We start from the raw sequence: 25,869 nt of genomic DNA, 5'->3' as shown, positions 1-25,869 counted from the left end.
AATAAGAATGAATGAATAAACAAAGAATTTTACTGAGACTTAGAGAGAGGGATGGAAAACTTACTCTGCTACTTTGTGCACTGAAATTCATTGCAAGGTAACTAAGCATGTATGATTGTTTGTACTTCCTACGCTCAATATTGTTTTTGATAAAGTATTTCCTTTTGGGGAGGCGTTGCCTAATTTTTCAGGGCGCTCTGGGGGCTCGAGATCGCCAGCCTTGCAGGGAGAGGCAGAGGCCATGCTTTTGAATCCCGACTCTGCTGCCTACGGATCTTGGTACCTCAGTGCAGTCACATCTTCTCCCGGCCTCAGTTTCCCATCTGTCAAATGAAGGGGTCGGACTAGAGGTCCGCTCTTCCCGATCTTTTCCTCCCTAGGGACTCTGCCAGACAGACTGGCGGCGGGGTCGGAGGGTCTTGGGTTGAGAGCTACCGGGCACATGCCACCCCCTTCATCTGACATAAAGCGAAAACAGCTTTAAGAAAAGTCACCTTCCGAGCGTTGTTAATAATAACTAGCATTTGTGTAGAGCTTCTGTAGGTTTGCCAAGCGCTTCACAAATATTACTTATTACAAATTTATATATTACAAATATATTTGATTCTCACCAGAACCCTGGGAAGTATCTGTTATCATTCCCATTTTACAGAGGACCAAACTGAGGTTCGACAAACACAAACACATTATGAAGAGATCCGAGCTGGCCCCAGAGCGGGGCGCTGCAGGCGTGGTAAGTATCAAAGGAGATATTTGAACCTAGCTCTTTCCAGACAGCGCCCAGCACGTTCGCCAGGGCACCCCACTACCTTCTCGCTCTCCAGCTTCTAACCTGCCATATTGCTTGCTGAATGAATGGACTGGGTCGGAGGACCTGTTGGAATCCCGCCGAGTGCTTGGGGGCACTGGGGGCAAGCGACTCAACCTCTCCGGGAGTCAGTTTCCCCATCTATCAAACTAGGGGGCAGGCCTAGAATCCAGTCTTCTGGGGGCAGGCTGATCCTTAGGTGGCCTTCCACGGTGGGAGGAGGGGGTGAACACGGCAGTCAGGGCTCCTCCGCGACCAGGCAGTCACCCCCTTCTCCCCGGTTTCGGGACCCCGACTCCTAGGAGCTTAGGTACCAGGGTGGAGACAGGGGCCGGTTCTAGTTCCTGGTTCCTGGTTCCTGGTTCAGGCTCCCGGACCCGCCCCCGGCCCTGCCCCCACCCCTGCCTCCCGCCTCCCGCCCGGGGCAGGCTGGCTGGAGGGCCGGCAGAACTGGGTGATCTCGGATCGCTCTGGGCCAGGCGGTCTTGGGGTCCCAGGGCAGCAGCTGGAGAGCCGGGGCGGGCCGTCGGGGGATCCACCCACCGACTGTCTGTCAAACAGCAGCCTCCCACAGCTCTCACTTCTCCAGCCATGGAGGCCGAGCCTCCGCTGTACCCGGTGGCTGGAGCCGCCGGCCTCTTGGCCGAACAGCCCAGAGCTGGAGTTCCCGACGGGGGCCTCCCGGACGGGCCTGAGGTACTAGAAGCTGCCTGAGCCCAGCCGGGCCCCGGCCCGTGGGAGGAGGGCTGGGGAAAGAGCCCTGCCTTGGGGGTCTCGGGTTCCAGCTCTGTCTCTCCTGCTGACCGCAGGGTTTGCTTGGGACAAGCCCCATCCCCTCTCTGGGCCTCAATTTCTCCCTCTATAAACGGAGGGGTTACGTTCTCTTCCTGATCTTTAAAGCCTATGGTCCAGGGAGCCAGGGGCCTGATGGAGAGGGGGGAAGGGGAAGCATCCCTCTGCCATCTTGGGGTACCCCAACTAAGGTCCTCGTGTCTGTCCTGGGTTAGGTGGAGTCAGGGAGGTGGGGAGGGTGGTCACCCCAGGGTGGCCTCGGTTTTGGGGGCCACACTTCCCAGAGGCTCCTCTCTGTGGCTGGGGCCAGGGGAATGGGGAGCCTTAGCCCCTGACCCAGGCCCTTGTGCTGGTGTCCTACAGCTGGATGAGTTTGTGGGGGCCTATCCAGACTACAACGAGGAGGAGGAAGAGCGCAGATATTACCGCAGAAAAAAGCTGGGCGTGATCAAGAATGTGGTGATTGCCAGCATTGGGGGGATGCTCACCTACAGTGTCTACTTGGGTAAGAGATCCCTGGGCCTCCCTCCACACTTCCCCACCCCTCCTCTCTTCAGCCAAGGCCCAGAGGCTAGCTCTGAGTCAGACAATCTGTGTTCAAATCCTTCCTCCTCTACTTCGTACTTGAGGGATTTGGGACATATCCCAGGACCTCAGTTTCCCTATTTGTAAAATGACCTAGTTGGACTAGATGACCCTTACAGGGGCCTGTAAGAACGGAGCCCACTCTCCTTTTCTGACTCGCTTCTGTCCATGACCCAGGCCCCAGAGGTGTGTCCTTGATGAAGAGTGGGGTCCAGCCATCCTCATTCCCTTCCTAGGTCTGGGTCCTGGCTCCAGAAGTCTACCAGGCCAGTCTCTCTGTCAGAGATCCAGTCTCATTGGCTGCAGCTAGAGGAGCCCAGTGGGGACTGAGTGGGGGCAAAAGCTCACCCCTCAAGCTCCCCAAGGAATCATTAGACTGTGAGGGTTCCCTGACCTTTGTCTTCCTGCTCCTCCCCCTGGCTAAAGGCTCTGCCCTCATTCATCTGTTCGTTCATTCATTCATTCATTCACTTGAGGGGCTGGGGATGCTTAATAAATGCTAGCTGAGTGACTGGCTGACAGATTTGTTCCTGGCCTGGCCTCACTCCAGGCCTGGCGTGTCAATAATCACCCCCTGTGGGTCCCAGTGGAGAGTGTTGGCCTTGTGAGGGGGCAGGGCTTAGGCACTGAGGATGCCCAGTGTCTGAGTCCTAAGGTGACACAGCTCAGACAGGAGGGAGGTCAGGACAAAGCTACACAAATCCCCTCCCACCATCTGCTCTGGGGAACCCCCAGGCTTTGGGACCACATAGCAGGCTTAGGTCTTTGGTGCCATCCCGGCCTGCCTCATCCAAGCTGGCTCCTCAGTTCTGGAGCTGTCCCACAGGTGGTAGAGGGGTGTCCTGCAGAGAAGGAGCCCTGCTCTGCAAGTCAGCAGGTCTGGATTTCAACCCAGCTCTGACATTTACTCCCTGGGTGACCTTGGACCAGTCACTTCCCTTTTTTAAGTTTCAGCTTCCTCCATGGCCACACCTCCTCAGCTTCCCTCCTGGTGGGGTCTGGCAGGCGCCAGTGAGAGCAGACTTGGCAATCTGTAGAGGATGATGTTATTAGATTGCATCTGGTCAGATCTGGGCAGACTTTAGAGGTGGGAGGAGGGGTGGGTGGCTCTTCAACTCCATCTGGGGCCAAGCTCTTAGCAAGTCATGGACTTCTCATAGGCAGAGGAGGAAGCAGGCCCTGGGCAGCTGGTGGGAGACCCTGACCCAAGCAACCCTGGACCACAGCTCAGAGCCTCAGTTCCTCTTCCACTTCCTCTTCCACAACAGCTGCAGGAGGTGGGACTGCTGTGGGAGGAGCAGTGGGGGCCTCATCTCCTTCCCCTGGCCTCCAGGTTCATCATGGCTACCTTGGGTGTGGGGCTGCCTGGACCATCACCACTTGGCTGGGAGCCCTGGAAGGGAGGAGCCTTGGAACAGAGAACAGAATGCCAGAACTGGGAGAGACCTCTGAACCTAGAATGCCAGAACTTGAGGGAACCTTGGAACAGAGAATGTCAATGCTGGGAGGGACCTTAAAACGTAGAATATCAGACCTGGGAGAGACTTTAGAACATAGAATGTCAGAACTGTGAGGGAGCTTAGAAACTAGGACATGGAATATCTGGACTGAGAAGAACCTTAGAACAAGGAATGTGAGAGGTAGGAGGGACCTAAGAGAAAATAGGAACCAGTTCCCTCATTTTGCTGATGAGAAAAGAGAAAGGACATGCCCAAGGTTCTAGAGTGACCTGGGCATTTGTCCCCTCCCCGGCCTGGCCTCTCTGTCTGCCCCCACTGACTCCCTCTTTCTGTGTCTGATGGTAATTGTATGTGTTATTGACCCAGCTTGTGGCTAGGGCTCCACGTGTGCTGTGGTTGGTGAGTAGTTAGTCCTTCCTAGGAACACTTGCTGCCCCACCGCCCCAGCAGTGGGCCCCCAGTGGCAAAGAGGTGCTGTGTTCTGTCCCCTTAGCCCATAGGCCACTGCTAGAACTGGGTTCTAGACTCCATCCTCCCCAGTTGAAGCTGGGCCATCTCCATTCTGGTCTCCTTGGGGTTGTCCAGGAGTGGGATGACTAACTCATGGGGATGGGCTTTGGCTTGGAGGTGCTGCTGTCTGGGCCTTGGCCTAGGCCTAAGCCCCCCTCCTCAATCCCCCAGGTCTCCTACAGATGCAAATGATTCTCCACTATGACGAGACCTACCGAGAGGTGAAATACGGCAGCATGGGACTCCCTGACATCGACAGCAAGATGCTGATGGGCATCAACGTGACCCCTGTGGTGGCCCTGCTCTACACACCCGTGCTCATCAGGTGGGTGGGCAGCAGTACCAAAGTGACCTCTGACCCTGTGCTGGCCCTGCCCACCTAGGGAGGGGCTAGGAGGCAGACAGAACCCCTGCCTCAGTGTACCTCCTTGGCCAGTGCTTGGGCCTCGGTGGGACTGGCAGGTAGAAGGCCAGCTCCCTCTGAGCTTCGGTTTCCTCACCTGGCCTGGATGAGCTTTTCTTTGAGTTCTGATGCCCCTCTTTGCCTTTTCCCGGGTTGCCTCAGGCTGGGAATGCCCTCCCTCTCTGGTGCCACCTTCCTGGTCCTCCTTTCCACTCCCACCCCTCCAGTCAGTAGCATTCCTTCTGTCTTGAAATTATATATGGTTTGTATTTCTTTGGGGCCCTGTTGTGTCCCCGCCCATAGAAGGTACTCAAGGGCAGGCATTGTCTCATTTCTGTCCGCATCTCCCCAGCCCAAGCACAGTGCCTAGCACACAGTAGGGGCTTAATGCTTATTGAATTAAACAGAACATCCCATGCAGGTCTGACTTAAGCATCTTGAAGAAAACACAGAGTTGCAACATTTTAGAGCTGGATGAACCTTCAAGGACCAACCTCCTTGTTTTAGCATTTGAGAAACTGAGGCCCAGAAAAGGGAACAGACTTGCCTAGGTTACACAATGAACTAGAAGCAGAGTCAGGACTAGAATCCAGACTTGAGACTGAGTTTTTGCTGCCCTCCCTCCTCCTCCTGTCTCTCCTGGAGCTGGAGAAGGTCCTGAGATACACAGACCCATAAGACCCCAGACCACCTCTCCATTTCACAGATGAGCAAACTGAGGCCAAAGGAGGTTAAATGGCTTTGCTCAGGTCACACAGGGCATAAGAGTCAGAGGTGGGATTTGAATCCAGGGCCTTGGCCCCTAGAGGCAAAGCATGCTGTTTTCCTTGAACCATGCTGACTTCTGTGGACAATGCTAGTGAGTCAGAGATTTGGGGTGGAAGGGTAGGTTGCTGCTAAGTGGAGACCAACTAAGGAGGTATCCCAGGCTGGAACAGGCTTCCTGGCACTGGAGGTCTTGGAGCAGAGGCTGGATGGGGACTGCCAGGTCTTGGACTCGGTGCTGACCTCGAGGGTCTACCAGGGCCAAGGGCAGAGGACAACTGACTCACAAAGATTCTGCCCCCGACAGGTTCTTTGGCACCAAGTGGGTGATGTTCCTGGCCGTGGGTATCTATGCCCTCTTTGTCTCCACCAACTACTGGGAGCGATACTACACACTTGTGCCCTCTGCAGTTGCCCTGGGAGTGGCCATTGTGCCCCTCTGGGCCTCCATGGGGAACTACATCACCCGGTGAGCAGGGGCCACCTGGGCAAGGGTGCTGGGGGTGGGGAGAGGAGGGGTGGGTATGTTGGTGGCCACATGGCTTTGCCTCACCTGGCCAGGGCAGGGTGTATGTGTGTTTTGTGCGTGTGTGTGCGTGTGCGTGTGCGTGTGTATGTGTGTGTGTGTGTGTTCATGTGTGTGTGCGAGCGTGCGCCAGGATCGTAATGGACACTGCTCAGAGAGCCTGAAGCCCTGGGCTCTAAAGGGGCTATGCAGGCAAGTTCCACTTTTTTCACCTGAACATGGGGATCTAACTCAGTTCAATTCGGCCAATATTTCTTAGTTGTGGCAGAGCCTCATGCTGGGGACTGGCAGGGGGGCAGAGTTTACAGGCTAGAGGGTAGATCAGATAGCAGCACAGATGATACTAATATTTAATATTGCATGGCAGGTGTCCTAGAGACATACCCACCCATTACTGGTGATGTGAGCTCTGAGGGGGGAGGTCTTTATGGACCCTGGAGGTCAGGGGAAGCTTCCTGGAAGAGGTGGCATTTGAAGTAGGTTTGTAGGGATGGGGCATGGCCTTTGTACAGGCTGCCCTCCTGTGTGTGGAATGCCTTCCCTCACTTCTGCCTTGTCAAGTCCCTAACTTATTGCAAAGCACAGCTGGGTACTTCCTGCCACAAGAGACCTTTCCTGACCCTGCTCCCAAGCTGGTCATGCTCTTTCCCTTTGGTAATGATTGTTGTATTAGTTTGCAATAAATAGTAACTATAAAGTAGTTAACTTCTCTGTGTCTGTGCTATATCCCACCGTAAGAAAATGTAAGAGTGAGGGTGGGGGTGAGGGGATGGGGTGCATTGGTTTTTTTCCCTAATGTTTGTTGAATTAAAGGGAGTTGAAATCAGCAGGTAGGGGGGATCCAGGCACAGAAGTCACCTTGAGCAAGGGCACAGAGTGGGGAAAGGTCTGGATGTGTCAGAAGCAGCGAGATGTCCAGTTTAGTGGGGATTTTGAGCATCTTTGGAGGGAATGGCATGAGGTGGAGTGGAAAGGTCAAGCCTGTGGATAGAAGCAAAGGGTGGATGGGGAGCTGCTGGACAGCCCCCAGAACAGCGGTGGAGGGGGGAAGCTTCCCCGAGAGGATCTGGGGGATGAGACCGTGCCAATGTTCCATGATCTCTGGCAGGATGTCGCAGAAATACTATGAGTATGTGAATTACAAGGAGGAGCACGTGCAGGAGCAGAGGCGTCCCCCGAGGGGGGCCCATACCCCCTATCTTGTCATCTTCCACACCATCTTCTATGGTTTCTTTCATGTGAGCATGGGCAGGGCTGGGGGCAGGGGCTGGGAAACCTTGGGAGAAGGACCCAGGGGAACTTCTGGCCTGGGGTAGTGCTTGGTGGGGGGACGTTGAGAAGATTGCCCTCCCCCCCCGCAAATCCTTACTATCCAATCTCCCATCTCACCTGGCTGTGCCTTCGAGGATGGCACAGTAAAGAGGGTGCTGGAGTCAGGAGAGACCAGGGCTCAGAGCCTGACTTTGATAGCAGTGTGGCTGCAAGCAAATCACCCCTCCGCCTCTGTGAAACGGAGAAGCGGGGAGCTGTACTTGCTGACCTCCAAGATCCTTTCTAGTTCTCAATCTAGGGTTCTATGACCTATAACATCCTAGCTGGGAGGTGGGCATGGCTTAGGATCATGCTGGCACCATCTCCAGCCTCCCACTCTCCTTTCCTGCAGCTCAGTTTTGCCTGTGCCCAGGGGCCCATGGTCTTCTTCCTCAATGGGTACTTGTATGATCGGAACCACACCCTCTATAATGTGCATAACTGTGGTGAGTCTGAAACCCGACTCTGTGGCTGGGGTCAGGGTGGCAGGGACAGGGAGGGGTGGCCCAGTCTGAATTCAATGCCACAAGTATCTATTAAGCCTGTGCTGTGTGCAGTAACAGAACCACTGCTTGCCCCAGTTTCCTCATCTATAAAGCCTCCCTCTCAGGGGTGTCGTGAGGATCCAATGAGAGAATGTTTGACAAAGCTTAGTGCAGTGCCTGGCACACAGTAGGCGATATAGAAGTGTTAGCTATGATGATGATGTGCCAGGCACTATACCAGGTGCCAGGGGGACAAAGATAGAAACAAATCCTCGCCTCCAAAGTGTTTATGTTCTGCCTGGACAAGAACACATGTAGAAAGAATGTAGCAATTTAAGAAAAAACCATGAACTTGAACATTAGCTACCACAAATATTCCAATGGGACAAGAAAAAAAGTGGATTATACAGGAAACCAGGGACTTCTGTTACAGTTTCTTTTTGAAAAGTATATGTTAATTTTAACACAGTAGTAACAAAATTGCCCTGCTCAGTCATGGCCCCTTCTGAACTTGTTCTGTTGTTTCCTTTGGTATTTTTCGATCTTGTATTGAAGCTCTTTTCTTTCTAGTTTGGTTTTTTTTTTTTTGCACCTATCACTTGCTAGCAATCACCCCCCTCCGTAGAAGCCCTCCTTTGTAACAAATAAGGCTAGTCAACCAAAACAAATTGGCAGATTGGCCACATACACGGCAATTTGAAGAGGGGCCGAGGGCTGATAAGTGGGAAGATCTGGGAAAGGCTCATGTGAGAGATGGCCCCTTAAAGGAGACATGCAAGTCCAGAAGCGGGAGGTAAGGATGGAGGCGTTCTGGAGAACAGTAAAGTAAGCGAGTTTGGGTGGCACATACGGAGACAAAGTCATGCAGGTGGGATCTGGTGGGTAGTCAGTGATGTGGGATGGAACTTGGGAGAGAGGTTAGGGCTGGATATATAGCTCTGGCAGTCACCTGAGTAGAGATGATAGTTGAATCCTCATCAAGCAAGGCAGTGTAGTATAGAGGAAGATGAGAAGAGGGTCCAGGATAGCTTTTGAGGAACATCCAAGCATAGGGAAATGACCAAACAAAAGACACTTACTAGGCCAACAGGCATGGCAAGCTGTCTAACTTCTGGAGGTCAAGGAGGAAGCATGACACAGTGGGAAGACTGATGAACTTAGAGTCATGCGACCTGAGTTCAAATCCCAGCTTGCTACCTATGTGACCCAGGGCAAGTCCCTTTCCCTCTTGGGGCCTCAGTTTCCCCATCTGTAAAATGAAAGGGATAGATCTGAAAGCTTCTGAGGCCCCTTCTTCTAGTAGGTTGTACTTCTTTTTTATTAATTAATTTATTTTTAGTTTTAGTTTACAACACTCAGTTCTTCAAGTTTTTGAGTTTCAAATTTACTCGCCCTCCCCACCCAAGATGGCATGCAATCCAATATGGGTTCTACCTATACTTTCACATTAAACTTATTTTCACAATAATCAAGGTGTAAAGAAGAACTACAACCAATGGAATGAACCACAAGAAAGAAGAAACAAAACAGAAACAAAACAAAAAAATAAACAGACAAAAAAAGAGAGCAAAGAATTTGCCTCAGTCTGCATTCAGACTCCATAATTCTTTCTCTGGATGTGAATCACTTGATCCATCATGAGTCTTTTGGAGCTGTCTTTGAACCTTGCATTGATGAGAGGAATCAAGTCTATCAAAGTTAGTCCTTACAGAGACAGTGTGTCTATAATCATGTATAATGATCTCCTGGTCCTGCTCTCCTCACTTAGCATCAGTTCATATAAGTCTTTCCAGGTTATTATGAAGTCCATCTGCTTCTCATTTTTTATAGCACAATAATATTCCATTACATTCATATATCACAGCTTGTTTAGCCATTCCCCAATTGATGGGCACCCCCTTGATTTCTAATTCTTTGCCACCACAAAAAGAGCCACTATAAATATTTTTGAACATATGGGTCCTTTTCCTACTCGTATGATCTCTTTGGGATATAGTCCTAGAAGTGGTATTGCTGGGTCAAAGGATATGCACATTATTATAGCTCTTTGTGCAAAGTTCCAAATTGCTCTCCAGAATGGTTGGATCAGTTCACAACTCTACCAACAATGCATTAGTGTTCCAACTTTCCCACATCCTCTCTAGCATTTATGATTTTCCTGTTTTGTCCTGTGAGCTGATCTGACAGGTGAGATGTGGTACCTAAGAGTTGTTTTGATTTGCATTTTTTGTTTTCTTTTTTGTTTTGTTTGTAATTTATTATTTATTTAATATGTTTTTAGTTTTCAACATTGATTTCCACAAGATTTTGAGTTACAAATTTTCTCCCCATTTCTACCCTCCTACCACCCCAAGATTGCATATATTCTGATTGCCCCTTTCCCTAGTCTGCCCTCCCTTCTGTCACCCCACTCCCCCCATCCCTTTTCCCCTTACTTTCTTGTAGGGCAGGATAGATTTCTATACCTCATTGCTTGTATATCTTATTTCCTAGTTGCATGTAAAAACACCTTTTTTTGAGCATTTGTTTTTAGAGCTTTGTGTTCCAAATTCTCTCCCTTCTTCCCTCGCCACCCACCCTCCTTGAGTAGGCAAGCAATTTTGACTTGCATTTCTCTAATCAATAGTGATTTAGAGCATTTTTTCACATGCCTATAGATATCTTTAATTTCTTCCTCTGAAAACTGCCTGTTCATATCCTTTGGGTCCATAAATATCCATTTATCAATTGGGGAATGACTTCTATTCTTCTAAATTTGACTCATTTCTCTTTCTGTTTTAGAAATGAGGCCTTTATCAGAGACACTGGTTGTAAAAATTCTTTCCCAATTTTTTGCTTCCCTCCTAATCTTGGTTGTATTGGCTTTGTTTGTATGAAAACTTTTCAATTTAATGTAATCAAAATTATCCATTTTGCATTTCATAATGTTCTCTATCTCTCATTTGGTCATAAATTCTTCCCTTCTCCATAAATCTGACAAGTAAACTATTCCTTGCTCTCCCAGATTGCATAGGAACATGCCAAGGTGGACTGGGGTGGTCAAGGAAGAATTCCTGGAGAATGTGGGCCTTGAAGGACAGCTTGGGGTTGGAGAGGAGGGAATGATTATCCCTAGTGTGGCTCTTTTTAGAGAGATTCTGAACCAGCACAAAAGCCTCTGTTCATCCTGATCCATAAAAGGCAGATGCCTCAGTGGAGTCAAGGTTGGGGCTTTGTGTGTGTCTCAGCAGCACTTTCTCTGTGAGGGTAACACTGCCGAGCCCCCAGTGGGCCATGTGCTTTGGGCTCTGATCTCAGGATAGGAAGGATTGCCTTAAATTGTCCACACCTTCCTAACCAGTTCTCCTTAAGAGCAACATCATGTGTTTGTAAGATGGCTCACAGAGGTTAAGGGTTCAACTTGGGACCTGGTGCTTGACCTGGGGCTCAGCATGGGCTAGGGTTAGGGTGAGAAGCTCAGCCTCTGGCCAATCTTTAGATGAGAATTGAAGCTGAGCATTGGTCCACTGGGAGACAGAGCCTGTGGTCCTGGCCTCTGACTTCAGATCCAAACAGCAGCAGCAGACCCATGAATGTCACAGTATCAGTGACAGCCCGGGGTGGCTTTGGGAACAAATTGGCTTCATTTCTGTCACTACTTCTGTCCTTATGAGTCCTGTCCCATCTCACTGTGACTTTGTGTCCTCTTGTGTCCCCAGGCACCAACAGCCATGGGATCCTCATTGGCTTCAACAAGACTGTGCTTCAGAGACTGCCCCACAGCCAAAACCTCATTGTGGTTGAGAGCGTGCTCATGTCGGTGGCCTTTCTGGCCATGCTGCTGGTAGGAATTTCTTCAGCCCTGGCTCCTCCTTGAAAGCTGGAGGAGAAGGGGTGGAGGGTTGGGGGGGTGAGGGGTGGGGAAGGCAGACTATGACAAGATGTGGGACAGGAAGGACTATGGAGGATAGGGATACCTGTGGGAGAGGAATCCCTGGTCTTCACATAAAGGTGTCTCCCGTTGACAGCACAAACTGATCCTACTCCTAGGCCCCAAAGGGACCACTGAGCAAATTCTGTTCAGTGCAAGAAGTTTCTTGAGTGCCTTCTGGGTACAGTGCTTAGCCATTCTGTGGGAACGCAAAATCAGACATGAACATTCTCCTTGGGAAACTCATAGGGTGGGGAGATAGGTCTCCTCTGGAAGGTTACCTGAGAGCATAGGCTTGTGAGGAGGTGCCTATGGGTGGTATAGATCGTCAGGGCTCTGGGCCCCTCTGGTACCCAGGACACATCTCCAGGTGGGTCTGGGTAGAATATGGGCCTGGTGAGCTGTAGGACTGGGTAGAGATTGTGAACATCTCTACATCTCAACCTGGATCGCTAGATTGGAACTCAGAGCCTTCGGCATCAGAGGACTAACCTGGATCTGACACCTGGCCTCCATCCTTATGATTCTTGTGGCCTTGGGAAAGTCCTTAATGAGAACAATAACCATAATATTAGCTGACATTTTAAATATACTTATTTCTTTTCACAACCATTTATACCTCCTCCTCTCCTGAACAATAAAAAAAGAAAAAGAAAACCCTCCCAACAAATATGCCTAATCCAGCAAAACACATTCCCACGTTGGCCATGGCCCCAAATGCATTGATCCTTCTTTGTTTTCAGTTTGTCCCCAGTTGGGCAGTAGGTTGGTGCCACATTTCTTCTTCAGTCTTGTAGAATCAGAGGTCCAGAGCCTTTCAGAGCTGTTGTTTTTTTTTCCTGTAAAATTTTGTTGTATAAATTGTTCTCCAAACTATGCTCTTCACTCTGCATGCCTTCATAGAGGTCTGCCCAGTGCCCTCTGAAATGATCCATCTCATCATTTCTTATGACAAAAATATTCCATTGCATCCAGAAACCATGATTTGTTTAACCATCCACCAATAGAAGGGCATCCCCTCAGCATCCATAGAAGGGCATCCCCTCAGCATCCAGTTTTTGACCATCAATAATTTTGTACATTTGGATCCTTTATCTCTTTCTTTGGTTTCTTTGAGATATAGTTGTGTTATAGCTAGCCAACATTTCTATAATGCTTTAAGGTTTGCAAAGCACATTATCCAGCCCAAACCTGACAACAGCCCTATAAAGTAGATGCTGTTACTACCATTTTATATATGGAGTAAAAGAGGTTAAAGTAACTTGCCCATGCTCACCCAGATAATAAGTGTCTGAGACAAGATTAGAAACCATGACTTCCTGAACCAAGCCAGTAGTCTATCCACTCTGTCGTTCTGAACCTGAGTTTCTACTGCTACAAGTTTGAGAGAGTTGCGCTAAGAAAATCTCATACTGTAATATTTGTTCTAGTTCTAAAGTTATAATGTATGCTCCAGAAGAGGCAGGCAGTGTGGTATGTAGAATACGCATTAGAGAAACAGCACAGCATAGTGATGGAGTGTCAGGAAGGTCTGGGTTTATTGAATGTCCATTTTTTCCTCTTGATGATTGAACTTGGGTTTACAAGAAAAGTTATTTTGAGTTGTAGCTTGAGTATCTTTGATTTTTGGAATATGCTACTCCATTCTCTTCTGTGCTTTTCCCTGAATGTGGAATAATCCTGTGTTGTTCATTTTTGAAAGTCTTTCTCTTGACTGCTTGTAGAATTTATTCTTTGTTATTAAAATTGTCCAATTTAACCATTACTTGCAATGGCATTTGAAGTGCATTTTTCTTCTGGCACTGATTTGTGGATTCTCTTGATCTGTGTTTTATATCCTATATTCAGAAGTTCTGGATAGTTTTCTTGTGTTATTTCCTGCAGGGTGATATTCAGGTCCTTAGTTTATCAACCATTCAGGAAGATCCCTGGTCCTTAAGTTATCTTTGCACGTTCTGTTGTTATCTCTGCATATTTCAGTTGTAGAGAATTCATCTGTTCTTTTAACTTTTACTTCTTTTCTGCCAAATTTTCTTCTGCTGAAGCATTTTTGTGCTTCAAATAGATTATTTTCTTTCTCAAAGCTTCTACTTCTTTGTAGAATTCCTCCATTAATTTTAATTTTTGCTCTTCTGCTATTTTTGTTTTTAAATTGTGTATTGAGAGCATTGATTCCTTTTAAGAGTTTTCACTGTCTTTCTCTTGCAGTCTTTCTGTGTCTCTTTTTCTCTACATCATTCTCTATATTTCTCTTTCTGTCTCTGTCTCTCTGCCTCTCCCTCCCTCCCACCCTGCTCTCTCTCTCTCTCCCTCTCCTTTCCCCCATCTCTCTCTCTCTCCCTCCCTCCCTCTCTCTCTCTCTTGCTCCCCCTCTCTCCTCTCTCTCTCCCTCTCCCTCTCCCTCCTCTCTCTCTTTCTCTCCTCTCTCTCTCTCTCTCTCTCTCTCTCTCTCTCTCTCTCTCTCTCTCTCTCTTTCTCTCACTGTCACTATTCCTTCCTTCGTGCCAAAGCAGAATCATGGACTCCTGTCTCTTGTGGGCTCAGAGACTATCCTTTTAAGTCACTGATATGTCCAGACCCTGAGTCACAGGCTTGAGGGCTTATATTCGCAAACATTAGTGTGCTGGTGGGGGCAGGGATGCTGCATGGAAGCTCTAAATAGGAAAGGGCTCTGGGTTCGGTTCATGAGGTTTTGCCCATCTGAGGTGTTTCTGTCTTATCTTGCATTGGCTTCAGGCGATTACATCTAGTGCATTTTCAGAAAACAATGATTCTATCGTTTTAGTGCATATGTGAACCTCTCTGTGCATCAGTTTCCCTATCTGTTAAATGGGGCTAGTAATGCATGTTGTCCCGATCTTGTAGGGTTGTTGCAAGGATCAAATGAGACAATGTATGTAAAGTGTTTTGGAAGCCTTAGAACACAAAACTGTCATTTATTATTGTTATCGCTCATACTTGGCCTCCAACACTGGCCAGCTGTGTGACCTAGGGCGAGTCACTCGCCTGCCACCCAGGTCTGTACAGCGGGAATGAGTCCTTTGGGGGCTTCCCAGGGTGGCAGAGCCAGGCCCTGTGATTTAACCCCTAGATCCTGGCCCTGTGTGGCTCTGCCTACCGGCCCACAGAGGAGATCGACCTTCGCAGCGTGGGCTGGGGAAACATCTTCCAGCTCCCCTTCAAGCACATGCGTGACTACAGACTTCGCCACCTCTTCCCCTTCTTCATCTACAGCGGTTTCGAAGTGCTCTTTGTCTGCACTGGCTTCACTCTGGTACGGCGGGGGAGGGGGATCCTCGGTGACGCAGGGGCCCTTATCCCTGGGTCAGGGTGCCCTTGGGGTCTTTGTCCCCACAGCCTAAACATGTGCCAGCAGTTTGCAGTCATTTGTGTTGTGCTGAAAGAATCCGGGAGGCTCTCACCCTCTTTCTGGGAGTGAGTGAGCAGATCCCTGTGGCCCCGAAGCTCTGAGGCCTCCATCCCTTGTCTCTGCAGGGCTACGGTGTGTGCTCCATGGGGCTGGAATACCTGGCTCCCATCCTCGCGGCCTACGGCTTTGGTGCCGCGGTCTTCTCTAGCCTTGGGCTCCTTCAGCTCTGTCTGCCCCGACAGACGCCCCTGGTGGCCGGGGCTACCGTACACCTGCTGCTCATTGTGGCCTTCTTCTTCTGGGCCCCTCACCCCCAGCTCCTCAGTCACAGCTGGGTCTTCTACCTGGTGGCTGTGCTCTGGGGTGTGGGCAGTGCCCTCAACAAGATTGCAATAAGTAGTGAGTACTGTTGGTGGGGCAGGGGGGTACATCCTCATCCTCATCACTGTGGTTGTTGAGTCATTTTTCAGTCATGTCTAACCCTCCAGTTTACTTGGCAGAGATGCTGGACGGGTTTGCCATTTCTTTCTCCAGTTCATTTGACAGATGAGGAAACTGAGGCAAACAGGGCTAAGTGACTTGCCCAGGCTCACACAGCTAGTAAGTGTCTGAGCCTGGATCTGAACTTGGGAAGATGAGTCTTCCTGACTTCAGGCCTGGCACCGTACATGCTGTGGCGCCACCTAGCTGTCCATCCTGATAGTAGCTCACCTTTCTATAGCACCTTAAGATTTGCAAAGCACTCTATTTCTATTGTCTCGTTCGATCCTCACAACTCTGTGAGGTAGGTGCCACTGTGAGCATCCATATTTTACAGACAGAGAAACTGAGGCTAAGAGAGATGAAGTCACTTCCTCAGAGTCATAGAGTTAGGAAGCATTGGACGTGCAATTTGTACTCAGGTCTTCCTCACTCCGGAGCCTAGACTTGTTTAGAGACATGAGGACCAGATTTACAGATGGGGGTGGGGTTTGGGACAGGCAGGGGATGCTGCACATGGATTGTGGGTGATCTAGTCAATGTAGGGCTGTACTGCAGTGGGCATAGGAACCCAGACCTAGGGTTTGAAGATGGGGGGTGAGAAGGGGGACCCCACTTACCAAGTCAGAGGGTCAGGGCCAGACCTGGGACCCTGGGTGAGACGCTGAGGGGCCTCAGCCAGGCCATGGCTTCTGCCCTCCACAGCCCTCCTTGGGATCCTCTATGAAGATAAAGAGCGCCAGGACTTCATTTTCACCATCTATCACTGGTGTCAGGCCCTCGCCATCTTTGCCGTCTACCTAGGCTCCAACCTGCCCATGAAGGTGAGACAGGGTGGCATGTGTGCATGGAGGGGGAGGTCACAGCGGTCCCCTGGGAATCCAGGGAGTTAATAGAAAAAGACTCACCTTTCTCAAGCACCTCGTCTTTTTATGGTTTCCATTGTTTATCAAAATATTTGTTTCTACATCACTTTTGTTTCTAAAGGTGTCTATCTCCTCTCCTCCCCATTCCTTGTAACTTTAAAAAAAGCTGAGCAAACCTGGCCAGTGTTCTTATGGTTGTAGCCCTTGTACAGACCATTTCCCTGGGTCCATTCCCTTTGCATCAGTTCACGCATCTCATGCTTCCTGAATTCTTCCACCATTTAAAAACATTTTTAAACCCCTTAAGTTTTACAGATTTCTCCTCACAACAGCCTTCTCTTGCTTCTGCATTTTTGCACAGGCTGTGCCCCATGCCTGGAATGCCTTCCTTCCTCCCCAGCCTCTTAGAGTCTCTGGCTTCCTTCCAAGCCAGTTCAGCCACCCCTCCCCTTGCCACAGGCCCCGGTGACTTCCTTCTTGCACTGACTTTGTATGTAACCTGTGTTTGCTTATCTGTGCCTATATTACATGCCCCTAATAGACCCCGAGTTCCTCCAAACAGGAGCGATTTGATTTTTGTCTGTGTCCCCAGCACCTAGGACAGGGGCTGGGCATACAGCGGGGGCTTAATAAATGTTTCTTAAATTGAACTGAATCCAGGGAGGCAGTAGGGCATTCAATCACTCAACCAATTATCAAGCATTTATTAAGCACTTTAAGGAATGAGGATCGTGGAGTCAGAGGACCTGGATTCGAATGCTGCCTCAGATGCGTTCCACCTGTGTGACCTTGGTCAAGTCACTTCCCTTTCTCTGGGCCTCAGCTTCCTCATCTGTAAAATGGGAGAGTTGGATTCGCAGCTTCTCCCCCCCCCCCGACCCCCACCCCCATCACAGTGAAGGAGCAGAGGAAGCCTTTGAACCCAGGACTCTCCTGACTCCCAAGTCCCAGAATCTGGAAGCCCCGTGCTGAGGGGGGCGGAGGAGAGACCGAGTCTTATCCTGCTTGGTCAGATACCAAACATTTATTGAGTGCCAGCTGGTGAGGAATGTGGCGTAGTCTTTGCCGTCAAGACCCTCCACGTATCCCTGGAAGGCAGGACAGACACTATTTAATGGGAAAGGGACCGTGGAAGAGCTTTCCTGGGCCAGCTGTGGGCTCGGTGAGGGCTGTGGACAGAAAACAAGGCTGGGGTCAGGGGCATGTCCGGGAGAGGGCACAGGGGGTGGGAAGGCCAGCCCCTGATAGGCTGTGGTCAGGGGCATGTCTAGAAGAGGAAGAAAGGGCAGCCCCTGATGGGCTGGGGTCAGGGGCATATCCAGGAGAGGGGGTTGGAAGGGCAGTCCCTGTTGGCCTAGGGTCAGGGGCATGTCCAGTAGAGGGGGTGAGAAGGGCAGTAGCTGTTGGCCTAGGGTCAGGGGCATGTCCAGTAGAGGGGGTCGGAAGGGCAGCTCCTGAGCAGCCCCTGCTTCTCCCCACCAGGCCAAGCTGGCCATCTTGATGCTGACTGTCCTGGTGTCCGTGATCTCCTACTTGTGGATGGAGGCCAAGCTCAAGCAGCGAGTAGCCTACCGCCTGCCTCGAATTCCCCGGCCTCAGCACAAGGTGTGCGGCTACCGTTACCTGGAAGATGACAACTCCGATGAGACAGACTCGGAAAATGAGCAGGGTTCAGCCCATAGCCATGATGGCTCAGACAATGAGGATGGCAATGGGGAGGCCCCAGGAGCAGGGGCACTGGGCCCTGGCAGAAGGCGCTACCCTTATGAGCAGGCCTTGGATGGGGAGGATGGGCCTGGGCAGGAGTAGCTGCCATCAGACTCTTCCTGAGACTTTGCTCCCTCTGCCCCATACTCCCTTAAACGCTGCCCCACCCCTGCCCCCGGCCCTCCTCAGGCGTCCAGAGCAGCACCAGGCTGCAGGCTTCCAGCTGGATTCAACCATTTCAAGTCCTTGGCACATCTGAAGTAAGCCCTCTCTTCCTTGGACTCACTTGGCCTGTCTCTGAAATGGGTAGTCTCTCAGAGGAACCTCTGATATCTGTCCAAGTTGTCAGGATCTTAGTGCAGTTCAGCAAAACCACCCCAACCAGACTCCCAATTAACCAACAACTCCAATTAACTGAATTCATTTTGGGGAGAGAAGTTCAGCAAGAGGAAGAACAGATCAGTGGCCAGAAGAGGAGGAACTTCCTGGCTGTGGCCTGAGCTTGATCCAAATAGTTCAAGCTCCTGCTTCTCTTGCTCCAGCCACATCCCTGGAGTGTGATTGCCAATGTTCACAGTGACAGTCTGAACTGAGCCAATTCTGACTTAGACAAGGACAGGGACTTGAGGCCTCCTACATTGATATTGGGCTCATGGAGGCTGGGGGAGTGGCCCTCGTTCCCCCAGCTTTCCCATCTGGGACATTAGAGTGACTTCTCTGTCCCTCTTCTCCAGCCTTTGAGATTCCCCGGACAGGAGACGGGCTTCACCTATAGCAATCTGGTATCTGCTTTTTAAGAATCACTATTTTTTAAATCACTGCCTTATGTCTACGTTATCTATCTCAGGCTTCCTGTGTGTGATTAGGGGGGGAACTGGAGGGAGAAAGGATATGATCTTTGGGCCTGAGCAGAGCACAGATCTGGGTCAGGATGGAAGGGCACCCTGGGGGGTAGGGGCAGGGCAGTTGGGGTCTGGGCAGTTCAGTGCCAGAGGCAGTATGGTCTGGGGAAAATAACGCTGGGCAGAGCATGAAAGGTTGACTGTTTGGACTTGGACAATCAACCAATCGACTGATATTTAAGTGCCTACTATGCGCTAGGCACTGTGCAAAAGACAACCCCTGTCCTCAAGGAGCTCACAATCTAAGGGACGAACCTCTCCCATCTTGGCACCTGAGTTTCCCCATCTGAACATCTGAAGGGGTTGGACTAGATGCCTAGGGTCCCTCCCAGTTCTAAAATCTGGTAGTCCTTGGTGGACAGATAACTCACCAGAGATGAGCAAACTGATTGCTGCCCCCTTGTGGTGGCCAGTAACCACTGCATGTCCTGGCTCTGAGAAAAGCCACCGCCTTTCAGAGCTGGGAGGGGCCACAGGAGCATCCAGTCCAGCATTTCCCAGAACAGTTGTCTCTTGCACAGAGATCTACACCCCTCTCTCCCTCAACCTCCTGGGGCCATCCGGCCTCTGCAGGCAGAAGTCCAGCGATGGAGAACTTGGTACTTCTTATGAAAGCCAATTCCACTTTTCCATTACATTTAACAAACGTTTATTAAGCATCTACTACGTGCAAAACACCAAGCAAGTAGTGGGGAGACAAAGATAAAAACCAACCCTTGCCCTCAGGGAGCTTATCTTCTACTGGGGGCCACATTATGTAAATAAATGAGGAAATTGAAGAGGAGGGAGGAGAGGGAGCTTCCTATTGCTTGGCCTAGAGACTCCTCCGAGGCTGAGGTCAAGAAGGAGTGTGTGTGCTCCAGGCTTGGGGACCGCCCAGAAGAGACCGACAGTGGAGACGGAAATGCCCCCTCCCCCACCCCTAGTTCTGATCTCTGAGGCCAAGCAGACAAAGGCTAGTTTCTGCTCCTCATGGCCGACCTTCGGATGGTTTGGAGGAAGATATTAAGTCCCCTTAATAGTAAATTCAACAGAATGAAGTAATAAAAGAAGTAATAAAAGTATTAAGGCCTGCTATGTGCCAAACATGGTGGTACTACAAATAGAAAACCAGACAGTCCCTGCCCTCAAGGAGGTCCCCTTCTAATGGGAAAGACATTATACAGGGGGACAGAAGGAAAACAAGTCGGACCAGTGTGGGGATGAATCATCCCGTTGAAAGTCTGAATGGGAATCCAGCCTCCCTGTACTCGACAGATCAGGGATGGACAAGAGGGACGGAAGGAGATGGACTCTACTCATTAATTACAAGGGAAGGCGGGCTTCTATTGGGGGGAAAAGGGGGAAATGAGTGGGTGGTGATCATAAAAAAAGAGAAAAGCATGAATAATCAACATTGAAAATATATAGAAGAAAAACAAGGTTAGGAGGGATGCAAACATTAGGGCAATTTTGTTACTATCTTGTTAAATTTAATAAGCACTTAAAAACTGTAAAAACCAGAAATTGACCATTTCTTATATAATCTTCTTTTATGTTCTTTGTATGTTCAAATGATTGTGGCTTTGATCATTTTTAATTTAAAAATTAAAAATGGTTCCTTTAAAAAGAGAGAATCAAAGTCCAGGATGGTGAGGAGATAGTCAGAGGGCACAAGGCCACTCTAAATGAGTCCCATGAACTATGTATCAGGGAACTGAAAGAGCTTTTTGAATGTGGTTGTGAAACTGCATTTGATGATCTTGGATGAGTCACGGAGAATTGGGAGGCAACCTCATGATTCTGGGTCCTTCACACGACACTGGCCACACAATAGTGAGGTACTCTCTGAAGGTAAGAAGATGCCCTGCACCAAGAGGGGAAAGAGTCCAAACCCTGGCCTAGACTGCCAGAACACGAGGGCCTTGAGGGAGCTATCCCAGCAGCACAGAGCTAAGACCCATTCACTGATCTCACGAAATGTCCCATGTTTTAAGTATCAACCTCCTGTAAGAATAGGAATTCTTGCTTATTGTTCATGTTTTGCATTTTTGTCAATGTGCATTTATGAGTTCTTTGATGTTTTAAGCATTTCTTTTGTTTGGAGGAAATAAATAGCTGTCCTATACTTTATTTATACTGTACATTGAGTACTTTTTCTGATGCCTTTTGGAGAAATCTAAGACAGGAGTCAAATTTGTGATTAGGGGTGCTAGGTGGCACCATAGTGCACAGAGTGCTGGGCTGAGAATCAGGAAGACTCACCAGAAATTGATTAAATTAAAATGCAACTCATCTTCCCGAGTTCAAATCTGGCCTCAGACACTAGCTATGTGACCCTGGGCAAGTCACTTCACCCAGTTTGCCTCAGTTTTCTCATGTGTGAAATGAGCTGGAGAAGGAAATGGTAAACCAATATCTCAGCCAAGAAAACCCCAATGGGGTCTCAGACACAACTGAAAATGACTGAACAACAGCAAAATTTAAGCTTTAGGTCATTTCCCTCTGGGCTCTGCGGTGGGAGCATAAAGAAACAGGAGTGTGAGAGAGTCTGACTCCTTCCTGGCCAAGTTTCCTCAGGGATGAACCTGGTTTGCATGTGAGCCCAGAGATCTCCCTGGTCCCACAGGGTCTGTTATTGTCCTAAGATTTTGTAATTTTTTTTTTTTACTTCAGCAACCGGTTTTTGCTTGTTGGCTAGACCAATGCCGATTAGAATAATTTTAGCAGAAGTAAATACATAACTGGAGCAAGAACCTTTTCCCTGGAAGCAAGAACACAGGGGGAAATTACCAGCTCCCTATTTCCTTGTGGTCTCGCCTGAAGGCCTCCGTGAGGCTTCCTGAAGCTTCAAGGCAATTTGCCGGGCCAGGACCTTGGCTGTCAGGGGCATGTTGGGAGTTGAAAGGAATTCACTCTCCCAAACTCAGCTAAGAGTAAGGACTGGGGGAGGGGGTACTCTTTTTCATTCTTTGTTCCAAGGGATGGCTCTAAGTATAAGTGGGTGTGGGGTGGGGTTAGCAATATGTGGAAATTAAAGTGCAATTAGAAAGATATCAATAAAATAGAGTAAAGAAATGGCCATGGTAGCTGTCTTTTCTGTACTGGTTGGATTTCAGGGTGTCCGATAGCAGAAGATCTGACAGTGCCTTGACTATCTCCCCCAGGCATGTTGGCTGCAGAGAAACAGCGTCCTTCCACCTTCCTGGGGAAAACTGCAAGCTGAAGCAGGAGAGGATGGCTCCAGCAGATGGCAGCAGCCTACCGCTCCCTTTAGCGATGGGGTGGCAAGGGGAGCTCTGGAGCCAAGGATTCAGAGCAGCCAGGGTGAGAGAAGGCCAGTCATGTTGAATGTGGGCTACAAATGCAAAGTCCTAAACTTAAAAACAAACAAACCCACAACTGAATTTGGAGCATTTAGCTGATTGTGAACTCACTGAGTCAACAATGAGCTGTGACATCCTAAAAAGTTAATTAGAGCCGAGGGACCAAGGTTATGTAGGAGCTGAAGTAAGAGGGTGTCTCTGAGGTGCTGAGTCGGGGGCAGATGTGTGTGTGTTTGTACTTGTTTTATCTAAGAAGAAAATGACCCTTTGGAAATGTTAACTGATGTTAAGAGGAGAAATGTAACTGAGGGCTTGTCACTCCTGACTAAGGGGGCTGGAAGGAACAGCCAGTGGGAGCTTGAGCTGGTGGCTCATTAATAGCTGTTGTCATTCAGTCTGACTCTTCCCCAACCCCGTTTGGGGTTTTCTTGGCAGAGATAGATACTGGAGTGGTTTACCATTTCCTTCTCCAGCTCATTTTACAGGTGAGGGTAATAGAGGCGAACAAGGTGAAGTGACTTGTCCAGGGTCACCCAGTTAGTACATATCTGAGGCTAGATTTGAACTTGGGTCTTCCTGACTCCAGGCCTGGGACTCTAACCACTGCACCACCTAGCCCCAAACCTCTCACAGTACCCTAGAATCCTGAAGGGAAGACATAAATGGCCTAGCTCTGGGATGGTGAGTCGGAGTATGTTTGCTAATCCTCATCTGAGATAAAACTGAGCCCTTCAGATTTTTAGAAATTCTTGAAGAAGCATGGAGAAATTGGTAACAAAAAAAAAAAGCCAAAAACTTTTTTTCTCCCTTTGTCTTAGTTTATAATTATACAGTTTTTAAAATAAAGTTTCCCCTTACATTTCAGAAAGGTGATTCCATCTGAATTGATTTTTCCAACTTTTGCATGTGTTGAATGTTTAATAATTGCTACTTGCTCTATTATTGACACCTATGTCCTAAGTGTTGCTTTTGAGGCTAATGGGAGGATGTGGAGCCTTTCCCATTCCTCCTTAGTCCTAAAGCTTCCCCTTGGGAGAGTACCCCCAAATTACCCTCTACATATTTTGTTTCTACTTAGTGCTCTGAATGTTTCAGTTCCTTGAGAACAGGATTTTTTTTTTTTTACCTTTCTTTGTATCTTCAGTGCTTGGCACGGTGCCAAATGGAGTAAATACTTGTGGACTGACAGGGAGATGTTGTTTTTTAAAATTAAGGTAAACTGAGAGACAAGGTTCTGAGCATGATCAATTTATTAGGCTAGCAGTAACCAATAAATCAGGTCAATAGCCTCTCTCAATGAGGAAAATCCTGAGTGAGGGCTAACACGGTCTTTTAAACTGGGGTTTGTCTTTCTTCTTTGCCTGACAGTAGACAATCCCCTGGCAGACATTTTAGTGAGGACGTGGGTTGGGAGGCAGCTCAATTCTTCTCTGTTTCTTCCTAGTTGGGAAATGGAAATAATCCTCAGGTGATAGAATTAGTCTGCAGATGTGGGTGTAGTCTGCAATGCTTTGATTGAATCAACTTAAATTTGTGTTAAGCACTTGAATTAAATGGATGATGGATGAGGTTACAAAAATGGAGGAAACCAGGGTGGAGATACAAATTAAAATAATAAAATTGAGTCAAACCGGAGTAAAGGGTGGAGGAAATTACAAAGACAAGTCACTTCACCCTGTTTGCCTCAGTTTCCTCATCTGTAAAATGAGCTGGAGAGGGAAATGGCAAACTACTCCAGTGTCTTTGCCAAGAAAACCCCAAATGGGGTCATGAAGGGTTGGAAAAATGACTCAACAGATTACAAGACAGAAGCTTGACCTCTGGGCAAGTTTCTTCAGGAGTAAGTGAAGGGTAAAATCACAAGGAGTTTGGACTCACACTGTGTGGGACTGCATTAAATCTATGCCAGCTTGACTATGTTATACCAGAAGCGAGTGAGACACACCACAGAGTATAAGTTTTGAATGGAGAAATTTATTAGCCGGCGGCCATTCAGGGAAAATTCCCAAATCAAATAACCACGTTTGAAGCGAGAGGGTAGTTTATATAGACAACACAGGATTCAGTGCTTAATTATCTCTTGAAGTTTACATATGTTACTTTGCAGACTCAGCAAGCCTGTGTTACTTCACTTTTTATGACCATGACACGTTAGAGGAACCCCCTGAATAGATTGTGAATACAACATATCAGATAGCTGACAAAGTGTCAATTGGAATTACAACCCAGGATCTCTGTCTCCAACTTTGGCCATAACTCTTGAAGCTAGGAAGGCTCAAGACAAGGCAAAGGTCATATAATTCAAAGTAATGTCTAGGGCCGAGGCTTCCATCCTCAATGGCCATGGACAGACCGAGAGATGTTCCAGCTCAGTCTGTTGACATAAGATAGAGACATCTCTGAGCCCACTCTGCCAGAGGAAGGTCGTTAGGCATTAGACCTTTTACCTGGCAATTAGCTCACATTCCTTAGAAGAGTCTTAGGGGCCCAGGCCCCTTGCCGAATGGCAGGAACTCACTCTGTTTTTTTATATACACACTGAAGTTTGCAATTAGGGGCTGGGGGCAGGGTTTTTTAGCAATAGCTGGCTACTCAGGTATCACAACTATGTCTTAAAAATAGAATTAAAACCAATTTTCAATTTTCCAATGTTCATATTTTCTTGTTGTATTTAAAAAGACCCAGAATGCTTGCCTTGTTGAATATCCTTATGTCCTGCTGAAGAGGTTTAAGGTAAGGGAACCATAGGTTTCTAGGGGTGCTCATGACCCCAGAAAACCAACACTCCGGGTCCTGCCGAAAGAATTCAACTCAAGCCTTCTCAGCCAAGGGAAAAGACAAAGTTTATTAGGGATTCACCATAAAGGGTTGTCTTAAGAAATCCTACTCTTTGTGAAGCCTGTTTTCACAAGCTGGCCAGATTGAACCTGAGCTGAGCTAGATTGAATCTGAGCCCCTTCATGGAGGCAAGATAGAGATTATATACACAAAGATTGTAGGAGGGATTGAGGGGTGGTCTGGGGTGACTAGAGCAGGGCTTTAGGGAGGGTCCTAAGGAGGAGTCTAAGGAGGATGAGATGAAGTCAGAGTCCAGGAACCAAGAGAATGGGATTAAGGGTGGGAAGTAGCTGAAGGCATGGATATTGATAATATCAAGGTTGGGAAGTAACTGAAGGCAAGCATATTGATAGTAACAATAGAGGGCAAGGCTTAGGTAGAGATTTGGGCCTAATGATAATGTTAGGCTATAGTCTCAGGGGAAGGCCAGATCTAGTTGGAAGATTCAAGGAGAATTCAAGGAGGCTCCCAAAGACTGTGTTCCAGATTCAAGGGGGTTCCCGGAGACTGTGCCCTCATCACTGCCAGTTCATAGGGAAAAGACTTTTTATGTGTCTGGAGGCTTAAACGAATAATCCATAGTTGATGGAATAGTTTTCTTGGGTGCCCTATTTTAAGGCTCATTTGACTTGTTTGTTATTTTCTGTAGTGGAGCCTACTGGGTCTGTTCCAGGCTAAGTGTGGAATTCCAATTGGATGGCCCTTCCAATGGCAAGGATCTGATGAGGGCACAGTCTCTAGGAACCCCTTGAACCCTTGAACTCTCCTTGAATCTTGCCACTCGACCTGGCCTTGGCCTGAGGCTATAACCATTAAGCCCAAATGCCTACCTTGCCCAGTCCTCTA

At 48.7% G+C, this 25,869-nt stretch overlaps 1 protein-coding gene across 1 annotated transcript; it reads left to right on the top strand.

Moving 5' to 3' along the window:
* The first annotated feature begins 1,233 nt into the window (after positions 1 to 1,233).
* Positions 1,234 to 18,815, top strand: UNC93B1 (unc-93 homolog B1, TLR signaling regulator). Its single transcript, XM_036763528.1, has 11 exons — positions 1,234 to 1,504; positions 1,964 to 2,105; positions 4,327 to 4,480; positions 5,631 to 5,792; positions 6,958 to 7,087; positions 7,513 to 7,606; positions 11,344 to 11,468; positions 14,647 to 14,829; positions 15,051 to 15,324; positions 16,111 to 16,229; positions 17,754 to 18,815. The coding sequence occupies exons 1-11, from the start codon at positions 1,400 to 1,402 to the stop codon at positions 18,078 to 18,080; spliced, it is 1,815 nt and encodes a 604-aa protein (XP_036619423.1). The 5' UTR covers positions 1,234 to 1,399; the 3' UTR covers positions 18,081 to 18,815.
* Positions 18,816 to 25,869: the final 7,054 nt, after the last annotated feature.

The sequence above is a fragment of the Trichosurus vulpecula genome, chromosome 6, assembly GCF_011100635.1.
Source record: "Trichosurus vulpecula isolate mTriVul1 chromosome 6, mTriVul1.pri, whole genome shotgun sequence".
Classification (NCBI taxonomy): Eukaryota; Metazoa; Chordata; class Mammalia; order Diprotodontia; family Phalangeridae; genus Trichosurus; species Trichosurus vulpecula.
Note: the sequence above shows the minus strand (reverse complement) of the source record. Positions and strands in the feature narration are given on the sequence as shown.

Coding starts and splice junctions, on each gene's coding strand:
- UNC93B1 (XM_036763528.1), top strand. CDS start 1,400: ATGGAGGCCGAGCCTCCGCTGTACCCGGTGGCTGGAGCCGCCGGCCTC. Junction 4,481..5,630: donor TACACACCCGTGCTCATCAG/GTGGGTGGGCAG, acceptor TGCCCCCGACAG/GTTCTTTGGCACCAAGTGGG. Junction 11,469..14,646: donor CCTTTCTGGCCATGCTGCTG/GTAGGAATTTCT, acceptor TTTAACCCCTAG/ATCCTGGCCCTGTGTGGCTC.